Raw genomic sequence first — 22,421 nt, 5'->3', positions numbered from 1 at the left:
TCGCCTTTTTGAATAATGAAAATTTGGGGCCTCTTTTGACATATAACCAAATGAGCGATAATGATCTATAAAGCTGCACAAACTCATTAGTCACAATAATGGTTGTCATTAATCACCGAAACATACGTTAAGGGCCTAGATGCTTACAGTATTACGCTACTCTAGCGGCCCGAACCTGTCTAAATTTGTGTCTTGTGTCCTTGCGTTCACCTTAAAATCCAGATCCGGCGATCCCTCACCAAATAATCACCTACCTTAGGGTATCCCTAGGTAGGCCGACAGTAAAAACACCGACGGTCATTGTTTGACTTTCGGGTATGTATCCTTGTCACCCCTGCATTTTGCTTTAATTTCTTCATGGCTCATATGTGTACTGCTCACTCCACCTGTGAGCACAAGAGTAGACCTACACAAGAGGTATACATGTCATATATAGGTTCTAGCTGTTAAGTAGTACCACACTTGCAACGGCAAGATGCGCCGCCGCTTTTTTGCATGTATTTGGCGTTTGGGGTCTTGAGTGTGCGTGACATCAGCCTCCAGGAGCAAATGCATGGCACGCAAAAGAGATGAATGAACGGCATCGCCTCAACAATATGGCACTTTGGATAATTAGGCAACTCCGAGTGCATTATATATTTCACTATATGCTACATGCCATATGAATACGATACGAGAGCATAATATATTAGTATTTTTTTCTTAGAAGTCTTAAGTCAATTAATTGTTGATACGATGTACTCACTTCGTCACAAATTATTAAACGTTTTAATATTATTAGGTACGTAATCTTTACTATGCACCTAGATATATATTATGTCTAAGTGCATAGCAAAATCTATGTATGTAAAAAAGCTAAAATAACTAATAATTTAGAACGGACGGAGTATTATGGACATGATCTTAGAGCACAAAGCACTACATGGATCTTTAGTCTTGAATACTGAACACAACCTACATCTTCACCGAGAGAGACTTTTTTCCGCACTTTTATGGAACTTTATGACGTACCATCACAAAATCTCATACTACACTCAATCTGCATGATACACCAACTGAACAGGAAAGCGTGCCGCCGGCTTGGCTCGTTCGAGCAAAACCTAAACGGCCAGCCATGCATGTTGGCAACTTGGCACCTAATTTAGTGAAACAGCCAGTGCATTGCTGTGTTGGTGGTGTTTATGTTGTCAAATAAGAGTATATCTTTCGCACTGCACAAAGCATTTTTGTTTCTCAGACACTTGTTTAAACGGTAAGCCTAACAAAGCGAGGCAGGTTGTTACTTGGTAGGATAGGATAGTTTTGGCAAACTTGTGGAATGCAAACAGGCGAAGAAGCAGAAAGCGCAGATCCATAGAGACAGGCCTAGGAATCATACTATTGTACTCCACACATAATTCAATCCAAAGAAATGCCAAATATCTGTTAATAATGCATGTTTCTTATCGACTGAAATATTTTCAGGCTAGTGCTGGACTGTTGTAACAAGTGACGGTGTGAATGTGTGATGCTTCCTATGAGGCAAGCAAAGGCCGCGGCAATGTTTCACTCCATTAAAAGAAAGGTACAGCGTCTGATCTCTGATCCATTCATCATTATTCATTGGAACTACGCTAAAACTTTCTCGAGGAGGTGACAGCCCTTCGTAACAGAAAGCTCATGCTGCACCTTTTGCCTACTTTTATCTCTCACTGTGCAGTCGCCATCCCATTTATAGCTCTCGATCATGCAAAAAAGACAGAAAAGCTTCAACCGATGTAACTAGTGACATGGGCCGAGAGTTTGTAATTAGCCACAGAATGTCAGGCATCTAGCGCAACCCTTTGAAAATTCAAAATGTAAATCCGAACTGAGTGAAAATTCTAATGCATTTTGTTTTTGGAAAAAAAGAGTGAAATTTCAAATGCTGCCGTATGCCATAACAGTTTCAGCTTGGTTACTGATCCTCTCTCCCTAACGCTGCTGAGTGTGTCCGCGGAGTAAAATTTACAATATCAGCAGCATTTATTTACGGAACCCGATAAGTTAAAAAAAAATACTCCCAATCAGTTTCATCTTGGGAGTACTGTAATTTTACGAAACAACTTTGCGGGACATTCCAATCTCAAGTGCTCCCACTCAACAGAAATAAAGAGAGAAGGCTTCGAGGTGTTTTTGGTTCAAGGAATGGCATGGTCGTCATCTTGCAACAAGAAAGGGCTGCTCTTGTGGTTGAACTTAACGCAATTTATTCATCGACCACTGATTCAATCCATTCCAATGGCACTTTAAGGAGTCTTCCAGGGCCATACGGAATCTGAGTATCTGATGTTCAGAAGCTAGAGTGAACCTAGCCCATGTTATTTACAGGTTCACATGTACAGTCATGGGCTCCAGATACATACTAGCTTGAACATCCTTGGATTAGTCCATCGAAGGTACTGCTGACGCTTTACATACTGGACACCAGTTCTTCTGCCTAAGCCACTGGCCAATGCAGCACACATGGTACCGGTGTTCACATGGCAACTGCCCAATTTCTTCGCCCTCCTTGTACTCTTCCTGGAACAGGCAGGTGTTTAAATTTTAGTAAGGATTTCCTGATTAAGTAATGCATGGCAGAATATTTTGCGCCATTCCCTTTAGATAAGGGCGCATGGTTAACTGAAGTTGGTGTCGTGTGATGGTGGTGTGGGATTAAAACAGTGGATGCAAATACTTCTGAACGAATATGGTAGATTGAAGGGTACAAGAGTTAAGACTAACGATAATAAGGATACTGAAGAAGTAAGCATACTTCTGTAAACAGTGTAACAGTTCATTTTAATAAATGCAATTGAATTCAGTGAGAAATGTAAACAATACTTAACGTCCATTGTTCAACCCCAAAATTAAACATATTGCACTTAGTGTCCAAAATTACCAGTTCCCTGTTACTCATATTCACTTTCCCATTGCCTTATCAGTTCCTCACGGGAAAACAAAAGTGTATTATGTTGATCTTCATATGTGTTTTGTTTATAAAATACAGAAATACTGATCACGTGGGTAACTAGATACCTGGCATATGCTGCATTTTATGTCATCTATGACTGATTTATTTACTCCTGTAGCAACTGGACAATATATGCTTCTTCTGAGGCATTTCGCAAACTGCTCATCAGAAAGGGCTGTGCTTACAGAACCTATTCTCTCTTCTAGTGCCAGTAATTCCTGATCAGAAGAAGGAAATGCAAGCACTTCGTGTAAGTATAAATATAAACCAGGATTCCATCATAATGGACCAAAGGTAGTACACAAATCATAACAAGGGCTTCAAATGCAGAATAAGGGATGTTTCAGAAAGAAAAGCAATCTCTAGCAAAACCCTTTCAGCCTTTATGTTTGAATGACGAAGAAAATACCTCATATGACATATTGTCAATATCCATCCGCATGTCTCTATGCCTATCATGGGATGCAAAGGCACCAAGGAATAGATTAGTTTCCAGCACCAGCAATTGCTGCAAAAAAAGAAAAGAAAAGAGGGTTATCCAACAGTTCAGTGAATGCACCATGGAATAGATTAGCCTTTAAGTTTTTTGGGCAACGAATACCAGCCAACTAACCTCATAAGCCAGCTCAGCTTGTTGTTCAGACCTCTGTAATGCTAGTAAAACCTACAGAAAATGAATCTGTTTTAGTCCGGAAACTTTTATACTCCTACCACCTTCTTAGTCAAAGTTAAGGCCATTTATCAAAATCGAGAGCAGTACCAATATATATACAACTGAATTAATCTGACATAAGATGTAACAACAATAATAGAATAGCTGGAACCACTATGGGAAACATTTCAAACAACAACCTCTGCAATTCCTCCCATGGTTATGCGTCTATGACCATCTCTCTCCCCCATGAGTCCATGGAACATTTGTGGAGGACTTTCTTCAAAAAGGTAGCTTGGTCTTCCCCTTTCATCTCGAGTATTCAAGCTTTGATGACGACTAAATGAGTAAATATCATGAGGTAATTCCGCAAAGAATGGTCTTATTGAACTCTCGGCGGAGACTTCTTCCAATGAAAGATGTTCCTGAGCTGACTGCCCATTCCTTGTGGAAGACTCATGCAAAGAAAGCATGCCATCTGCTCGTTCATCAGGAGCCCTCAGCGTAGTGGCATGAGAAGGTCGTCTTGTCCTAACTGAAACTGCCGATTCCTGTTGGTTTCTGCTGCTGCTTCGTCTTATTTGTTGAGAAAGTAATTGTTCATTCATTCTGATTCTGGGACCAGTATCACGAATATATGTTGGAGATGAGTGATCTGAATTAGACGGTCCACTAAAGCTCCTTGATCTGGAAGAGCTTTCAGGATCAGAAGCCCTCTTTCTCATGAACTCAAACCTCCTACTATAAACAGAATCAGGTGAGCAACCTGAAGGCTGAACATCAGATGCTGAAGTACAACCAAGGTTTTTAAGACCACGTCTCTGTACTCCACTAACATGACCATAAGCTGGCCTCACACCAGTGGTGGAATTTCTAGGCATAGTAGACTGATTAGTCAAAGATGAAGAACATGCTCCTGGAGTACCCAAATTCACCTCTTTAAAAGATGAAGAACATGCTCCTGGAGTACCCAAATTCACCTCTTTCTCTTTCTGTCTATGTGTCCTAGAACTTAGTGAAGCAGTTCGGACCAAGGACTCAGCTCTATGTGCAGAAACACCTGAAGCACCAGCAAAATGAGAGCCTTCTGGACCAGGTGTTAACAAACGACCTTGTTCAGTAGTAAAACCTTTTGATTCAATCCGCAGAGTGTCTGAACTCTCATCGCCTACAATGATTTTCTTACTACCCTCCAGCTGCTTGGAGGGTTCAACCTTTCTTCTACCACTTTCAGCAATGTCAACCCCTGTCGACAAAGGCTGCCTTCGCTTTTCCTCAAACTTTCTAAGTGGAAATTTGGAGGAACTTGCAGACCCCACTTTTGAGCTTGAAGATTTAAATGAATCGCGCAGATATCTTGGTCTTTCTTGATTATCAGTAACTCCCGTTTTCATATGATTGAGTCTAGTGCTGCTTCCCAGTCCATCACTGTTGTGATTAGTCCTCTCTTCAGGACTTTGATTTCTATAAGAGAATCTGGAACCCCTCCTCCGAAATGCAATTTCTGTTCTGGATCTCCTGTCTGAATATTCCTCCATGCAATTAGGCCACAATAGGCACCACGAGAATCGTTCTGCAGTATCTTATACTTCTGCAGATCTGTACATAATTTGGTAAAGGTCAGAAAACAACAAAACCTGGAGGATGGATACAGGTAATGAATGAGCAAGAAAATTAAGAAAAATGCAACTGGATATTCTGAGAATGGATACTTTTTAACTCAGACAATAAACCACTTTGGAACTAACATTAGCATCAACAATCCCACTATGACCAAGGTTTCAGCAGACTATCCCCAGTACCACAACAACAAAGTTGAGACATTATGAATATTAGTGTATAAAAAAATCAATTATGATCAAGGGTCTGTTTGGATCGTGGATATATCACTGGATGGTCTTGTCCTATAAATCGCCAAGTGGAATATCCCTCATCCAAATACCCTCCAACTGCGCAATGAAAAATGCCCTCAAGTTTCAGCAGATATCCTTAATACTAGCCGTTAATCATACTGACAATTCCAAATGGCAGATAGAACATAAACCCCAGAAGAATTTTATGCCCAAAGGATTAGTAAGGGCAATAAGCATACAGTCAAATCTCCCCTTAGCATTAACAACCCACTCACTACTTGTTAAGATACAGTTTTGTCCTAGCACGCCACACTTGTAGCATCAATAACCATAATCGCTCTATCACCTGATTTTTTTTAACTTTTAAAGCCCGTATCAAAAGCAACCACGTCCGAGGTGCTGGTGGTACCACTACCAAGTACCAACTCACCTTCCGGATCAACAACAGACAGGACCCCACATCAGTAACCAAATCAGAGAGAATTTGGGACAGGCCAGTAGTAGGACGCCAAAGCTCGGTACGGGAGAGGAAAGATAACCACAGCATTTCAAGCTTTAATATAACCTTAATCCGCAGAAAATATTTTGCAGATAAGCCAAAAAAAGGGGCATCGGGACCACACTCCACTGATCATGACATTATCATTGAAGAAGGCAGTGCAATGACATCATTCGTCTATCCACATACTCCAACCACTACCGAATAACATTAGTATTTTTTTTCCTCTGCAAACAGTATGAAAAACAAAGTGCCCATGTCTAATAGACAAATCTCCTAACTGTCAGTAACCCATCCGTTACCGATTGTCCACTCACCTAGTTACCAGTTACTATGAGTACCAAACATCTGAGGATAGATATGTTAAAGAAAACTGCATCTCCATGCAGAAACAAATCTCTTTCGTGTAACAGCTAACTGCTTCTAAATCATTTCGAGAGCAAAAAAAATAAAAAATAAAAATCGATATTTCTGCATTTCAGTCTCCAGAGCCTGAAATCTAATCAGTTTTAAACTGCTCCCTAAAGCGCAGAACCGTTTGAAGATAACCACGCCCAAAAAATTAAACCGAAACTCCCTTCCATTTCCGAGCCCGACACGCGCGATAATCCTAATAGCAAACTGATCGTTCCGAAACCGATGCATAAATCCGCCGAATCACGCATCAATCAGCGACTCCTCTGCGAACCAAACGACAGAACAAAACGAGAGAGAGAAAAAACTCACAGCATCGATCGATCACCTCCTGATCCTAGAAGCCGCCGCAGCCTCCGCTCGAGAACACCCGCTACAGAGATCGAGAAAGGGCGCCCGACTGCCTCCGCCGCGGCGTGCCCCGAACGCGACGGCGTATCTATCGGATGCCCTGCCCCTGCCCGCGCCGGGGAGGGGAGACGCCGAGGTGGAGGCGGCGAGAAGCGAAGCGAGTGGGGGTGGGGGCTCCTCCTGGCTCGGATTCCTCCCCGGGGTGGATCCAAGGCCATTTATCACGGGCCAGGCCCGCCTACCGGGTCGGGCTGTCGCTTGCGTGCTCAGGTATTTTTGCACGGGGAGTGGGCCCGGGCGGGCAGACAGTACGGTGCACGGTGAATGTGGAGTGCGCGTGCACGTGACAAATGTAACGTGCTAGTGGTACGTTTTTCTTCTGGCCGTGCGTGCGATGGCAAGGGAATCTATAGACTAGAGATCATGCGGCAACTTGGAGGTAACTGTTGACTTATTACATCCATGCATATATTCTTTTGGTTCTAAAAGAATGCAACTCACTTTTTTCGAGAAAATTAAATAATTTCAAATTTGATCAAATTCATACAAAAAATCACTAACACTTATCTTCCCAAATAGATTTAGCACAAAAATATATTATATAATTAATCCAATAATACTTATTTTGTAACATAAATATTAATACTATTTTGTATAAATTTGATTAAATTTAAAATTGTATGGCTTCTCGGGAAGCGAGAGTTATAATTTTTTTAGGACGGAGGGAGTACAATTATATATCATATCTTTCTTATTATATATCATATCTTTCTTATAGTCCGTTTGGATTCACCATCTAATTAATAGGTTGCTAATTTTAACTGAGTGAATTTAAATAGTACGAGTTAATGCCTAGCTAAAGATCTAACTATCCAAGATAGATAGTTCCAGCTAGCCAACTAATCGATTAGCTGGGTGGATCCAAATAAAACCTTTAGCTCTATCTTGTTAACGGTTTGGTTTTGTTTTTCGAGTTTTTCTTAACTCTTCACGCTAAATGAATTCTGCGATTTGTTTCTTCCGAACGATTATATTACACGACAGGTGAATTGCTGCATAGCCCCCCCCCCCCCCCTTACGAATTTGGCAAATCCTAGCTCTCAAGTTAGCGCACCATTCTTTTCATTGAGGTAAGTAAATATTAGTAGGCAGCCTGTTGCAAGGAAGGAAAGAGCAAGAGCTAGGGCAAAGTAGCTTTCTTCCTTGTTTTGAAAAGCAGCACGGGGACTTCATCTGCACGCCCGCTGGGCCGAGTGTTCGCCCACTTCAGAGTCTTCTTAGAGAGTCGATCCGTGTCCGCCCCAGCAAGGTGCATTCAGGTTTATCTTCTTTTGGGGGGGAGGGGGTGGGGGGAGCCAAAAAGAAGAGCACTTTCTCCACAAACTGGTGGACGCAAAGATGCCGTGCTCGATTCAGGTTGGTTGCGGGCATGCATGCGACCATGATGCGTGGCTGCCTGTTAGGTCGTGGGCGCTTAGTGGTCTCTTTGGGCTAATTTAATTCCTCCACTGAAGCAGCACTAACCCGGCATTACCCCGCGTATCACCACACAGCTTCTTCCTTTGTAGAAGGGCAACGGGCAAACTGATGAAGTGGGTGGCGACAGCATCAAATGGGTCGGCCGCAGCTAACCGAAGATCGGAAAAGGTCACCTGAAACCCACGTCCAGGGGATCCTGTCTGGACTTTGGGTCTTGGCACAACTATCTTCATCATTCTTATTGTACCCATTAGTTTCCTTTCCTTAGGATGCATTAGTGATGGCTCGTACCAAAGGATCTGTTCGTGTTCATAATGATACGCAGCTCTTCTGTACGTGTTTCGAAGGAGTCAGGATGATGTGAGAAAAAAAATAGGGTTGCCGGGGTGGTTAGCGTGATGGCATCAAAACATGATGTGATCAGGAGCGGTGATGGGGAGATTAGGATAGGCGCGCCATTAGAATAAGATGATAAGGATTTTTTTTGCTGCTGATTAAGTACAGTAGGTGTTTGCAGCCCACTGATACGGACTTGACAAATCAGACGGCAACGCGTCCTGTCCGGCTGTGGACCATCCACAAGTGGGCAAGGTGTAGCCTTGGCCCTTGCAAACTCGTAGCTAGAGGTGTTTAATTGCGCACCTGGCCCTAAAATTAGATCACGTTCATTTTGGATTGGGATCACAGGCAGCCAAGAAAATAGCAAAAGAAACAATAAAAGAAAGAAAGACAAGACGAGCTTCAAGAACCAGCTTGGTCCGGCAACCCTCTAGTGCTATGCTTCAGCTTTTCTTTCTGCATCACATGGTCCTAATAATAAGATAAAGGTCCAGGTCAAGTCCTGAAAGGTAATGAGTGTGGGAGTGAACGTCATGGTTGTAGCTTCGGAAGCATGATTTAGAGAGAGAAACCCAGCATAATGACAATGGGGACTGAGCATGATGCTTGCAATGCTGTAAACTCTGAGGAGAGAGATTAGTCCACTGGGCCCTCTCGCTCTCAGCAGTTCTCACCATTGAAAGCAGGGACAATACTTCTCAGAGAATGGCTGATTAGGCACAGGTCAGGGGTGACAAGGATCCAAGTATTCTTGAGCCCGTCATCTTCCAACTAATACAGGTATTACGAGTGAATTAGCATAGGGAAAATATCGAAAGTCAAAGCTCCAGAAACCAAGTGAAATGGATGAGCAGTAGTACAGTACCAGCTACCAGAACACATGTAGTAGCCTGCACCAGACCCATAGGACCAGACCAAATGGATTGGCCATGCATAGAATGATATGTCTCACTACTTGATGGCTCATGGAAGACAGGACATAAGCTACCAGAAAAAGGAATTTGCCACAATGTTTTCCTCATGTCTCAGCAGTGCATGCCAGTGTCAGGCAGGCTCCCAGCCTCGTCTTTTTCTTTTTCTGGAGAAAGCACCATTCTGTTACATCCAGTTTGGGCCCAGGAACGCCTTTTAATGGGCACTGCCCCTGACAGGGAGATGGATCTTCTCCAATCTCCACCCACAGGCCCTATAGGCATCAAATTGCCATTGCTGGCATTGCATTGCCAACAAGCAAAGTGAATCCATACTAGTTTAGTTGCCAGCAAACAAATCCATACTGTTTGAACACAACATTGTATTGGACCAAATGGGTCCTTGTATTGTATACATGTACATAACTTTCTTTCATAAAAATACATGTACATAGCATACACTTTGTTCATTACCGTTCAGGCATGCACATAACACACTTTGTTCACCACCATTCAGGCAACCACACCATCACACTTCGCACAAATACAGGGCATATCAGCACAGCACATTCTTTATGTGAAGAAATTCCGTTTCCTTGTCTGAAAACCAGGGCACAAGCAGTTTCATTTTCATGCTTCCATGGATGAAGTCAACCATTCAGGCCCATCTGCTTCCTTGTCTTGCCTATGAATAGATCCCGAGACTTGATCTTGCCTGGTAAGCACCCACTGAGCGTCAGGAATGGTAACTGAGCCACCCCTTCGTTCCTTCCAAGAGAGACCAGTGCCAATGGATAGCCAGTGCTGTAAGTAGCCAATTTGGTGTTTGGTGAACCCTTGATCAGTAGTTTCAGGTTCTTTGCCACCAGTAACGCGTGCTTCTGGGCGAGGTACCCTTGTTTGATTTCCTGAACATTAATAGACATTAGTTTCAATAAATCATAGTTTTTGGATCAAGTCACCGTTTCCTAGATTAAAAATGATGATGCTCTATGGCCCCTGTTTTCTTAACCAAGGATATGCTCCACGGAGGCATGGACATATAAAAATGAAGGAACATGAATTGTAATGATCGGTAATCATTATCCACTAGACGGACAAGTTTCTCCCCACAGCAACATAATTACGAAACACCTTTAATAGTAGGGCAATGAGAACTTTAATATCTTTTAGCAGAAAAAATATCAACCTCCAAGAATAAGTTTATATGGTGGATTACTCAATTCATAAAGTGGTGTAAGGCCATGGGTGTAAATGGAATTAGTTGATGTCTTTCTTGTAGCAGTGACCTTTGTGGACAGAGTCATCCCATTGTCATGATTGTTAAAGGATAGTTAAATTATGATGGAATGAACAGTTCCCAAAATCACAGAAAACTTCAATGGATACTATGAAGAAAATGGTTCAGGACTTCAGGTAAAATGAAAAGCAGTGTGCGTCAAAAGGCAAAAGAAGTGAACTACTGATTGCGACTACATATCAGTGTACAAAGGCACACCTCATGCGGAACATTCACTCTTTGAAAAAGCATTGATATTATCGCATTTAGGCCAACCAACACTTGCTGTATACAAATTTTCAATTTTTGCTGGTCTGAGAAAATAATCAGTCTACATAGATACAGACTCATTAAGAATGTTCAGTTTGCATAACTTTGCATGATTGCTATTCTATAGAATTCAATTCATGCTGGTCCAAAAACAAGAGGGATCAATATGAAGAAAACAACTGTCGCAAAAAGGAGAACAATAAGTTCAAAGCGTAGACTTACAGGAATATCTGTGATGTCACCAATAGCAAAAACGTTGTTATAACCTTTCACTCGTAGGTCCTTCTCCACCATTACTCTCCCTTTGTTATCCAAAGATTCCTTAAGGATGGTGTCATGTAGCCACGATGAACTCAGTGGCTTGCCAATGCATACAAAATGGCAATCAGCAGTAATTGTTTCTCCACCTGATGTTTTGTACACCTTTTCGTTATCAGATAATGAACCCAAGTCAACTGATTGCTGAAGAAGCACATCAACTTTCTTTGAAGTCAGCCAATCAAGAGTCTTCTTTGAAGCCTTATCTCCAATGAATTCGAGTAGACGTGGTCCTCTATGGATAAGTGTCACCTTCTTGTCCGGGTAGTCTACCACGATCTCTCCAGCTAGTTCAACACCAGTTGGTCCACCCCCAATTATCAGTACAGAATCTGATGATTCTATCTTCCCATTATCTGTAGCAAGCATACAAAACAAAGTATAAGCAGGTTAGGGAAGGCGATAAAACTGTTTTTCAGTATGTGGTTTGACTGCAGTTACCTCTCTGGAATTCCTTTATCCTCTCAGCTCTACTGCCAGGAGAAGTCAAAGCATGTCCAGTCGCTATGACGAGATAATCATATGGAAGAGATTGACTGTCAGCTGTCAGGACGGCATCATTAGTGATATTGACTGCAGAAGATGTCACGATGGTTGCTTCGGTGAGGTAATCTTTGTGATAGATCAACGATCTCTCAGCAAAAGATGGCTCTACCATTGACCTCAGTTCAGCCCAGGGGATCTCCAGGTATTCTTTCCTGTCATTATAAGGAATAGTACAATTTATTAAGGAACATACCAGCGATTATGATCTAGCTGATAAAGCATCGACATCAGGGTACAAGGCCAAATTTTCATCAGTGCAGAGAACAGGTGTTCATTAGAATTCAGTGTGCTTGTAACATCCCTGTTTTTTTTTTTTGAAACGCGTAGCTAAACTGGATCCAGGAAGATTTACGCATATACAACAAGATTACTCAAAAACATCTCATTTCATTCCCCCGGATTCTCAAGCACCAGTCAGGTCTCTCAGACTGTTTGCATCCAGAGCCAGCAGGGGCAAAATCAAGCCGCCGAATCACACGGCCTGATCCGCCCGTGGGAGCACGGACACACGCGGTAGCAAGCACCAGAGGGCGACTTGGCATTTCCGCAAGCATGTGATCTGCGCGGAAGGGGAGGGGGGCGAAACCGACGGAAAAACGGGGAGGGGTGGAGCCGAGGCTTACGGGTCGACGAGGACGACGTCGGCGTGGCCCTGCATGGTCTTGGCGAGGAGGGAGCCGGCGACGCCACCGCCGACCACCACCACCCTGGCCTTCCCCGCGGCTGCCGCCATCTCTTCTCAGTTCCCGCTCGCGCCGGCGCCCACCAGCTGACAGCTCCCCCGCCAGCTAAACAGCAGCTCACGCCCCGGTTTAGCGCTAGTTAATCAAGCTCGAGACTGGTTAAAGCGGAGGCCTTCCGGGTTCCGGCTGGATCTGGCATCGGGTGCTCCTCCGCATCCCGCCGTCCGCTCGCGACTCGACGGACGAGATGGGGGCGGTGGAGCTGCATGGCAGCCCCACCCTCGCCGAGTCGCCGGCCGAACGCGACGCGCTGGCGGAAACCCGCGTTCGCTGGGTGTGAACGCAAAAACATCTCTTTTAAATTCGTCAGCTTCTATATATCAAGAAGAAAGGAATTTCGATAATAAAAAAAGAATAGACGAAAAGAATCATTTGCCTTCGATCCGATATCTCTTTTCTTCCTCCTTTCGTGCTTGTTTATCGAAAAAAAAACTTTCTTTGCGAATATCTGTGATGTCACCAATAGCAAAAAGAATCTTTTTTTGCATGATTTTTTCTTTGAGATCTCGCATGGAATCAGATCGTGGCTGGGCGTGCTTGGTGGTCAAAGATAGCCGGTGAGCAACCGAATTAACCGCCGCTACCTCCCCTCCGGACCGTGCAATTCTCGGCGGGGCTCGAGAGCGGCCGGCGACGCCGCCACGTGCGCGGCCGCCTCCCGTCTTAAGCCCGGCCGTTGCGATCTCCTCGGCGACTTCTCCCTCCCCCCTGCCTGGCCTGGGCTGGCCGCCCCTGCTACCCACCGTCGCCTCCCTAGCCCGCGCCATTTGCGAGGGCTTTCAAATGGCCCTCTGCCCTCTCCCTTCCTCAGCCTAGTGCCGCGCTAGGATGCAGAGCCAACCCTGTGATCCTCAACTTCGCGCCTGCAGCATGAAGGTCAAGCTCGAGGTGATTTCATCTTCTTTGCATCTCCTCTCCTCATGATGATCACTCTGCATCGCTGTTAGTAGCCGTTAGATCTCGGTTTCTATTTTTCATGTGGAGTTTAGTAGTACCATTTTTATTTATGCAATGTGTGAAAAAGAAATACTTTTTTACTCTATCTGAATGTGTTGTGGATATGTGTCGTTTTTATGTTAAATTTGAAACCTTGAAGATCAAGTCAAAAGTTTTTCGCGTCCTTGGCTTCCAAGATCATTTACTGTGTCAGGCCTCAGGACTCTGCATTCTTGATCTCGTTGGAGTGCTGGACTCTTTTGATCACGCTCGAAATATATAAATTGTGGATTTTGTTGTAGTTGATCTCCATAACGACACGGATCTCTTGGCATTGTTTGCAGGCCGCTGGTAAGCAGGCGTCCATGGCGCCGTCGCGGTCCCTGCCGCGGTGCGCGAGCGAGCTCGCCGACCCGCCGTCGCCGTTCAGCTCCAACCCCGCGCACCACCCCGTGTCCCTGCCCACCACGCCCTCCGGGCTGTCGTCGTCGGCGTCCTACGCGGCCAAGCCCGGCGCAGGATCGCCGCCGTCCACGCCAGGCAAGCCCAAGTCCAAGCCGACGACGCCGGCGGCGGCCATGGCCGCGTACTACGCGTCGCAGTGGTCGCCCAGGAGGCTCATGCAGCGCGCCGCCCGCGCGTTCCGCTCCAGCAGGTCGCGCCGCGTGAGGAGCAGGGACGTCGCCGGCGAGGAGCGGGGTTCGTCGCCCACCAGCAAGGTCTCCGACACGACCTGCGCCGTGAGCCTAGGTGGTGGTGGTGCCGCCGAGCAAGCCCACAACGATGGCAACGGCGACGCCGCGGCCGGTGTGCAACCGCAGCAGCAGGAGGAGGAGCGCCACGACCACCCCGAGGCCGTCCCCGAGAAGATCATACACGAGATGAACCATCACGCGCCGCCGGCCGTGGCGGAGGATGAGTGCGGGGCGAAGACGGCGCCGGCGGAGGATGAGTGCGAGGCGAAGACGACGCCGGCGGAGGAGGAGAAGGAGAATGAGACTGCCGCCGCCGCCGCCCCCGCCACGGAGGAGGTGGAGTCCCCCAAGAAAGAAGCGGGACCCGCACCGGCGCCGGCGCCGGAGCCCGTCGCCGCGGCGGCCGAGGAGGTGGCGGACAAGTTCGTGGCGGTGGTGAAGGCGGCGATCAGGAAGCACGAGGAGGAGCAGGGCGAGAAGAAGGGGATGGCGAGGAAGTTCCAGGGCAGCCGGGTGAGGACGGCGATGGAGGCGCGGGCGGAGTCGGAGCATCCCCGGCGGCGGGAGGCGACGCCGCGCAGCAACGACGTGATCGAGGAGGCCCGCAGCAAGCTGCTGGAGATGCGCCAGTGCAGCAGGGTCCGGGCGCTTGTCGGCGCCTTCGAGACCGTCATGGACTCCAACAAGGACGCCGCCGGCAGCACGCCGCGGCAGCACTGCCGCCGGTCGGCCTGAGACGGCGACGCGTCGCCCCTCCACGCCTCGTGTCTTTTGCCTTTGCCTTGATTAATTATAATCTCCCCCGGCCAGCCGCCGGCCACCGTCGTGCACGGCGCTCGTTAATCTCGATTCCTGCTAATTAACCACCGGTTAATTCGTGGTCGCCACCACGTACAGTGTCATGTCATGGAGCTCGTCGTGTTACGGAGGAGTAATTTGTAAGGAGGAAGAAGACCGGTGTTACATTTTTGCCAAAATTCTTCGTATAAGTAAATCTCATCGGTTTAGCCTTCCCTGAAAGCATGTGTGTGTTTGCTAAGATTTGTCCATTACGATTGAATTCCAAAATTCCAAACGAACAATCCTAAGTGAACGGATTCGAAGATGCGATGCAACATCAGTTGCTAACTCCATTGGCAACGATCATGTAAAAAAAAACACTTTACCATCCTGCCTCTCGTTAGCATTTTTCTTGCTCCCCCCACCTTTTTTCCTTCTAGATGTATCTATAGAAATAACCTCCCCAATTATAAATGTATGACGCTTAGGATTTTTACATGTCAAGTTTCTTTATGTGTGACCATGGGAACATAAAAGGTATTATGCATATATTGATAATGTAAAATCTTTTTTTTTCTAGATTCATCATGGTGAATTAGTTCGTAATATATAATTATCTTTGTTTGAAATGGCATATTTTGAAAGTTTCAATGTATACAAGAATGTTCTATTGCTGTCACACAAACAGACAAGTCAAGTAATTTCGTTTTTTTCTTTGAGAAAGTAATTTCGTTTTGGTTCTCCCAAGTTCGCCAAACTTAACTCTTCTCTCAGAGGAAGCCGCCCGGCCTTGTTAGATCGGAACCAATCTGGGCCCTTAGTTGGACGGGGCCGTGCCTACCTGCTCGTGGTCTGGGCCTAACCCTCATGGGCCTCCACCGACTCAACTTTCACGTCGGTAACTCCTCCCTTCTCCTCCCGTCCTCCCCGCACGCGAGACCGAAGAATCCTCCCGATCTGCCCAATTCCTCCATTCCCCAAATCCACGCCCCCCTCCAAGCCCTAACCCCAACCTCGCCCGCCGATGGCCGCCACCGCGGCCGCCTCGGCCGCCGCGGCGGCGGCGGCGAACTCCGACGAGGAAGAGAACTACGAGGAGTACATCCCCGTGGCCAAGCGCCGGGCCATGGAGGCCGAGCGCCTCCGCCAGCTCCGCCTCTCCAAGCCGGCGCCGTTCTCCTCCTCCGCCTCCTCCCTCCCGCTGCCGCCTCCCCCGCCGCTGCCGCCGGCGCAGCTGCCCACCGTCCCCGACGCCGCCGCCAAGCCCAGCCTCCTCGTCAAGGCCACGCAGCTCAAGCGCGCGGCCCCGGAGGTGACCGCCACGGAGCAGCGCATCCAGCAGGAGAAGGAGGTGATCGACAACCTCTCCGACGGCAAGTCCCTCAGGTCCGTCCGCGAGCTCGCCAAGGGCATCGTCTACACGGATCCGATCGAGACCGGGTGGAAGCCGCCCCTCCGCCTCCGCCGCATGCCGCTCGCCAAGGCCAACGAGCTCCGCCGCAAGTGGCACATCATCGTCGACGGCAACGACGTCCCGCCGCCCGCGCGGGACTTCCGCGACCTCCGCCTCCCGGAGCCCATGCTCCGGATGCTGCGCGAGAGGGGCATCGTCCAGCCCACGCCCATCCAGGTGCAGGGGCTGCCTGTCGTGCTCTCCGGGCGCGACATGATCGGCATCGCCTTCACGGGGTCGGGGAAGACGCTGGTGTTCGTGCTGCCGCTTATCATGGTGGCGCTGCAGGAGGAGATATTGATGCCAATTGTGCCCGGGGAGGGCCCGTTTGGGATGATCATCTGCCCGTCGCGGGAGCTGGCCAAGCAGACCTATGATGTGATTGAGCAGTTCCTCCTTCCACTCAAGGATGCTGGGTACCCAGAGATAAGGCCTTTGCTTTGCATCGGGGGTGTGGATATGAGGACACAGCTGGATGTGTTAAAGAAGGGCGTGCACATCGTGGTGGCAACGCCTGGCCGTCTCAAGGATTTGCTTGCCAAGAAGAAGATGAATCTCGATAACTGCAGGTGAGTGTTTGATTTGCATCAGAAACTTGTTTCCATAGCTAACTGTTGGATATATTAATGTTATCTGCTTAGCTGTTTGTGGATGTGAATATCTGAACAAAAAAATTTCTGTTATAAGTTATAACTAGTAGTAACTGAGATTAAAGTTTAGCTTGGAGATTCTTTTCATGAGCTCTGTGTCTGATAAGTTGAAAAAGCTACACGCACACAACCTGCTCGCATAGTGTTGTCATGGCAGTACAAGGCTATGGAGTGACTACTCAATTTGTCTCGTTTGGTTTCTTAGTACCAGAGTATATATATAATATGCCGTTGCATGTCATATTATGTCATGTAGGACATGGTGCATGTTGGATGCAACAAATACCTCTTGCAAAAGGAGTAGCACAAAGTAGCAAAAAATTTCACCCTGTTTTAAGGAAAGAGTAGCATATGCTCTCATAGTAGCAAAAATTTGCAACCAGTCAGCATTTGTAATTTATTATTAATCCGATTTACAATAATTTATTGAAGTACAGTGAAGTTATGTTTTCTTTTAGTAAAAATTTTACCTTGAGAAAGGAGTGTTTGAAGTATTTCTGTTGCAATTGTCATGTACTAGTTGTTATTGTGAAGTGATACATCTAGTTTAGTAATGATTTTTATGAAGCGTTGCAGTAACAATCTTAATATCTTGACCGACAATCCGGTCACTATGACCAGATTTCAGATTTTAGCCTGAATTATTTTTCTTTAGCTAATTTGTTTCTTCCAACTGAGTAAACTAACAAGCAAACTAGGCCCTTGCTTAGTCAATTTCGCATGTTTCAGAGCTTTGTGTTTTCAGTTCAGACTGCTTGATTGAAAATAGCCAGTTTGGTTGCACTGTATAGAGCATGAACTAGGCAATCTCTCTGCATCTCTTGAGGGTTCCTACTGTTCTACCAGTATCGGCACATTGTTTCAAGTTATTTAATGTCCCTTTCATGCTCTGTACAGGTACTTAACCTTAGATGAAGCAGATAGGCTGGTTGATTTGGGATTTGAGGATGACATCAAGGAGGTTTTCGACCATTTCAAGGATCAAAGGCAGACCCTTCTTTTTTCTGCTACTATGCCTCAGAAGATTCAAAATTTTGCGAAGAATGCCCTTGTGAAACCAGTTACTGTCAATGTGGGGAGAGCTGGAGCAGCAAATCTTGATGTCATTCAAGAAGTCGAGTATGTCAAGGAAGATGCTAGAATTATATACCTCCTTGAATGCCTCCAAAAGACTCCACCGCCTGTTCTGATCTTCTGTGAAAACAAGGCTGATGTCGACTACATCCATGAGTACCTTCTTCTAAAGGGAGTGGAGGCTGTTGCGATCCATGGAGGAAAAGATCAAGAGGAAAGACAGAATGCAATCGACTCCTTCAAGTCTGGGAAGAAGGATGTTCTGGTGGCTACCGATGTTGCATCAAAGGGTCTTGATTTCCCTGACATCCAGCATGTCATCAACTACGACATGCCTGCTGAAATAGAGAACTATGTCCACCGAATCGGTCGAACAGGTCGATGTGGGAAGACTGGCATAGCAACTACCTTCATCAACAAGAACCAAACCGAGACCACGCTTCTCGATCTCAAACACCTGCTGAAGGAGGCAAAACAGAGGATTCCACCGGTGTTGGCGGAGCTCAATGACCCATTGGAGGATGAGGAAATAATCGCCAAGGAGAGTGGTGTTAAGGGATGTGCATATTGTGGTGGGCTTGGCCATCGTGTTGGTGACTGCCCGAAGCTGGAGCACCAGAAGTCAATGGCAATTGCAGGCTCGAGGAAAGACTACTTTGGTGGCGGGGGCTACCGAGGAGAAATATGATTGCTCTAGGTTGGTGATTGTGTTATGGTTATTAGAAGCTAAGATGCGGCAACTTGAGCTCAATCATGTTATCTGTATCAGCTAGCCGAGGCACCTGCCTCGTCATTGAGGGAAGACAGTTTGCACGACCAAACTTACGATATGCTGGGTATCATGCTGCTTGCTAGACGGGATAGTTTGTAGAAGAAGACAACTAGATTACTTTACCCTCTTGTAAAATGTAAAGGATGAGAATTGTTTGGTGGCATATGTTTTAACCTTTTCCCGTGAGCGAATACATTTCGGATAGGTGATACCATGGTAAGATCCATGTCTAATGTGTGTGATCTGCTGATTAATCTTTGTCCTCTCCTTTTCTTTTACCTATATATAAACAAATCATGCTGGTAGTGGTGGGCCTCTTTGATACATGTTGTTCTGATCTCCACTGTGTGTTGTTCTGCTGGTGAAGTGTGGACTGATGAACAGGAAGGCGCCGCCCAAGGCCCAAGCGCATGAATTGGGAGGCCCCGGTTGATGTAAGCTGAGCTTTTTACTGGTAAATGGTTCAGGGTGCGTGACAGATAGACGATGGTTTCCTTCCAAAACCGTCTTTGGTGTTTACACTGTCAAGCCAGTATTCTTAAATCATTTTAACGAGCGAATTCAGTGTTGCCATCCATCGTGGAACGGTATACCGGACGTTTGCTGTCCGAAGACACCGTACTGTAATGAGCTGATGTGCTCCTTCGTGCTTGACGGGTACTGTGCAGCCGTGCTGACGCAATGATGCTGGTGGCACTGTGCCATAGTACTCATGTACCTACAGGGATGATGTACAGGCCCTTGGACTAGGCAGGGTTCATTTGTGTAACCCTTGCGGTGTTAACTTAGAGCAGCCCACTGCATGGCACATGGAAATTAGAATTCCTAATGGCACCCAATAATTCACCTCTGAATTCTATTCTGCTGATTGCGTTGCCTTGTCTGATGCTAATGTATCTGCATCTTCTGTAGCTTCAGCTGTTGTTGGAGTAGATCAGATGCTTCCTCGTACAGAAACATGTCGAACTCTACGAGTGGATTACTTGCACCGTTGGATGCTCACTAATCCAGCCCGATTTGGTATTAGAGCAGCAGGTGCCTGGTTGTAGGCTACAGTGCTAGGTTTGCACATTGGGCCATCCGGCCATGGAATGCTGGGGGGAAACGTTCGATCACAGGGTTCAGAACACGTGTGTTTGAGTGGAGTAGTGCTCCTGTCCTGCTCCAGTGCTCCTGCATACATCTACATGTCACCTCTCTCATGTCTCAACTCTCAAGAAGCAGCAGCAGCAGCAGTGATGGTAGTAGTAGTACTCGGAGACACTTTTCCCAGGCTTTGCGTCTCGGGCGCACTGGCCGACCCGTCAACCTCCGGAGTTCATCGCAACCGGACAAGGGCTACGCAACGGAACTGATGCATGCTGAATTGATTACAGAAGATGCGAAACGTAAAAGAGATGAATTCAGAATGACAGCATGCCTGCCATTGGGCATTGGCGCAAGTGTCCTTACTTACTATTGGGCACAACACTGCCATAAACGTCCTCCATTCTCTCAAGCAAAGCCGCCTAATAACCAAACAATGTTTTGAATCAACTGAATTTTGCAGGAATCCCATGGAAATCTGAAACAGCTCGTTGAGCTTGGGCAGCAAATCTTTGTCCTGTGGGATGGACGCCATGGCCGGCCTCTAGCGACAAGCTAGTGTGATGGGTCCTGTACGGCGCGGACATGCAGCGCAGCCGCCCCAAGCTGACTAGGACTAGGAGTACATTGAATGGAGAGGAAGCATAACTGAGCCATGTACGTTTTTACGCAGGTGATGGCAGCAACAGTGGTGGCAACGTGACGGAACCGGGAGCCCTAGCTCCGTAGGGGACTTTTGAGGAACAGCTGCTACTGCTAGTTTAGAGGGGAGGAGAGCACCATCTATTCTCTTCCGGTTACAAGGAAGAAGGATTCAGTTGCTACCGACCAGTCTCTAGTTCATCGGTGTACACTGTACAATCCATGTGTTCTGAGTTCTTATCAGACAGAGCCTTAGGGTTAGTAGGGTTCCAAACATGCTTACTATACCAGTTCCACTGATGAGCAACAAACAAAGCCATGCAGAGAAACAAGTGAACTGAAACTGAAATGCCCTTGCCTTCTCAAGCTACCACGCTCAGCCTCTCTGGCCGCTCTCTGAATCTGCTCCTTCCTAGTCCTCTCAATGTTCTCTGCAGCAACAGGGGGATTGATGGCTCATCAATGTGGTTTGGTGGCAGAGGAATGGGGCTCCGCTGCAGCTTTTTTCATCGGTGCATGTCCTAGGGGACTTGGGGTGGTAGTGGTACTATGCCCTCTTTGACCTCCCCTTCTTCTTTATCAGGTATCACTGCCTCTGGCACGCATAAAGATCGTCTTTGTTCAGGGGAAAAAAAACAAGTAATGAACTCGCTCAGTACTAGGAAATATGCAGTGTGGCATAAAGAGTTCGGCAGAATTCCTGACAAATTTATAGTATGAGTCGTCGTGTCAAATGTGAAGTTATCTTGATGTGTTTTGATTGCCATCAGACCATCAGTCATCACACTGGAAATTCAGAGAGAGAGAGAGAGAGAGAGAGAGAGACCAGCATACAAGAACTACCTGAACTTGCTGCTGATCGAACTCTATCTTTTGTCATCAGAAACTTCTTCACCTCCTTCCCTCGAGCTCTCGCCCCCTGCTTCGATCTCCACACTTGGCAGAACTCGCAGCAGCTGCTCCTCTGCGCCACTGTGCCGACGCTGCACTGGTGCCAGTGCGCCGCCACCACTCTACCAGCATATCCCTCTCCTCCGCTCACGTAGGCCGCACGTCCAGCTCCACTCCGCCGCCCGGCGTACGCCGCCGCCACCTTTCGCGCTCAGGGCCTCAGCCAGGCGCGCATCATGAGGAGGCGACGGTGGGCGCCGCTCGCCGCCGCCGCCGCCGCCTGCCTCGTCGCGCTCCTGGCGCTCCTGGCCGCCGCCGTCCACGGCGCGCCGAGCGCTGGCGCGCCAGTGCCCGCGGCGCGTCGCTCGGGGGCGACCGGCGGCGGCGGGCGTGCTGCCGCCACGGTCGCCTTCGACGCCGCCAGAGTCGCGCGGTGCAAGAAGCAGGGGAAGAAGTGGAAGAAGAAAGCTGGCGCCGCCTGCGCGCGGTTGCCCGGCGGCGGCGGCGACGACGACAAGCGGGTCGTGCCGACCGGCGCCAACCCCCTCCACAACAGATGACAGGATCGCGCATGTTTTTGCAGCGAAGTAACCGGGGTCCCTCCCTCCCATGTCTCCACGCCATGGCAGCGCCCAAGAAGAAGTGGAGAAGAGGGAGGCTTCATCTCCATGGCCAGTGATCTCGGTAGGGAACTAGGGATGGTAGTGTAGTCATCAGTTGCTAATAGCCGTATAGTAATCAATCGTGTTCTTGGTCTAAGGTCCTCTTCTCCATGAATCATGATCATAGACTAGTTCCTGATCAACCGAAGTGA

General features: G+C 47.2%; 4 protein-coding genes across 4 annotated transcripts; 2 read left to right on the top strand and 2 right to left on the bottom strand.

Annotated features, from left to right (window-relative positions):
• Positions 1-1,971: 1,971 nt before the first annotated feature.
• On the bottom strand, positions 1,972-6,947 carry LOC112886745 (probable E3 ubiquitin-protein ligase HIP1). Its single transcript, XM_025952731.1, has 6 exons — positions 6,705-6,947; positions 3,827-5,225; positions 3,588-3,638; positions 3,384-3,482; positions 3,040-3,192; positions 1,972-2,541 (listed from the first exon to the last, which is right to left on the bottom strand). The coding sequence occupies exons 2-6, from the start codon at positions 5,162-5,164 to the stop codon at positions 2,404-2,406; spliced, it is 1,779 nt and encodes a 592-aa protein (XP_025808516.1). The 5' UTR covers positions 5,165-5,225; positions 6,705-6,947; the 3' UTR covers positions 1,972-2,403.
• A 2,888-nt stretch (positions 6,948-9,835) lies between these two features.
• On the bottom strand, positions 9,836-12,724 carry LOC112879082 (apoptosis-inducing factor homolog B-like). Its single transcript, XM_025943420.1, has 4 exons — positions 12,509-12,724; positions 11,781-12,037; positions 11,244-11,695; positions 9,836-10,380 (listed from the first exon to the last, which is right to left on the bottom strand). The coding sequence occupies exons 1-4, from the start codon at positions 12,616-12,618 to the stop codon at positions 10,123-10,125; spliced, it is 1,077 nt and encodes a 358-aa protein (XP_025799205.1). The 5' UTR covers positions 12,619-12,724; the 3' UTR covers positions 9,836-10,122.
• A 604-nt stretch (positions 12,725-13,328) lies between these two features.
• LOC112877584 (eukaryotic translation initiation factor 5B-like) lies at positions 13,329-15,211 on the top strand. Its single transcript, XM_025941929.1, has 2 exons — positions 13,329-13,516; positions 13,909-15,211. The coding sequence occupies exons 1-2, from the start codon at positions 13,457-13,459 to the stop codon at positions 14,992-14,994; spliced, it is 1,146 nt and encodes a 381-aa protein (XP_025797714.1). The 5' UTR covers positions 13,329-13,456; the 3' UTR covers positions 14,995-15,211.
• A 760-nt stretch (positions 15,212-15,971) lies between these two features.
• LOC112894362 (DEAD-box ATP-dependent RNA helicase 35A) lies at positions 15,972-19,242 on the top strand. Its single transcript, XM_025962049.1, has 2 exons — positions 15,972-17,061; positions 18,040-19,242. Exons 1-2 carry the CDS (start codon positions 16,064-16,066, stop codon positions 18,902-18,904), a joined length of 1,863 nt encoding a protein of 620 aa, XP_025817834.1. The 5' UTR covers positions 15,972-16,063; the 3' UTR covers positions 18,905-19,242.
• The last annotated feature ends 3,179 nt before the right edge of the window (positions 19,243-22,421 follow it).

Source organism: Panicum hallii, chromosome 1, assembly GCF_002211085.1.
Source record: "Panicum hallii strain FIL2 chromosome 1, PHallii_v3.1, whole genome shotgun sequence".
NCBI lineage: Eukaryota > Viridiplantae > Streptophyta > Magnoliopsida > Poales > Poaceae > Panicum > Panicum hallii.
Note: the sequence above shows the minus strand (reverse complement) of the source record. Positions and strands in the feature narration are given on the sequence as shown.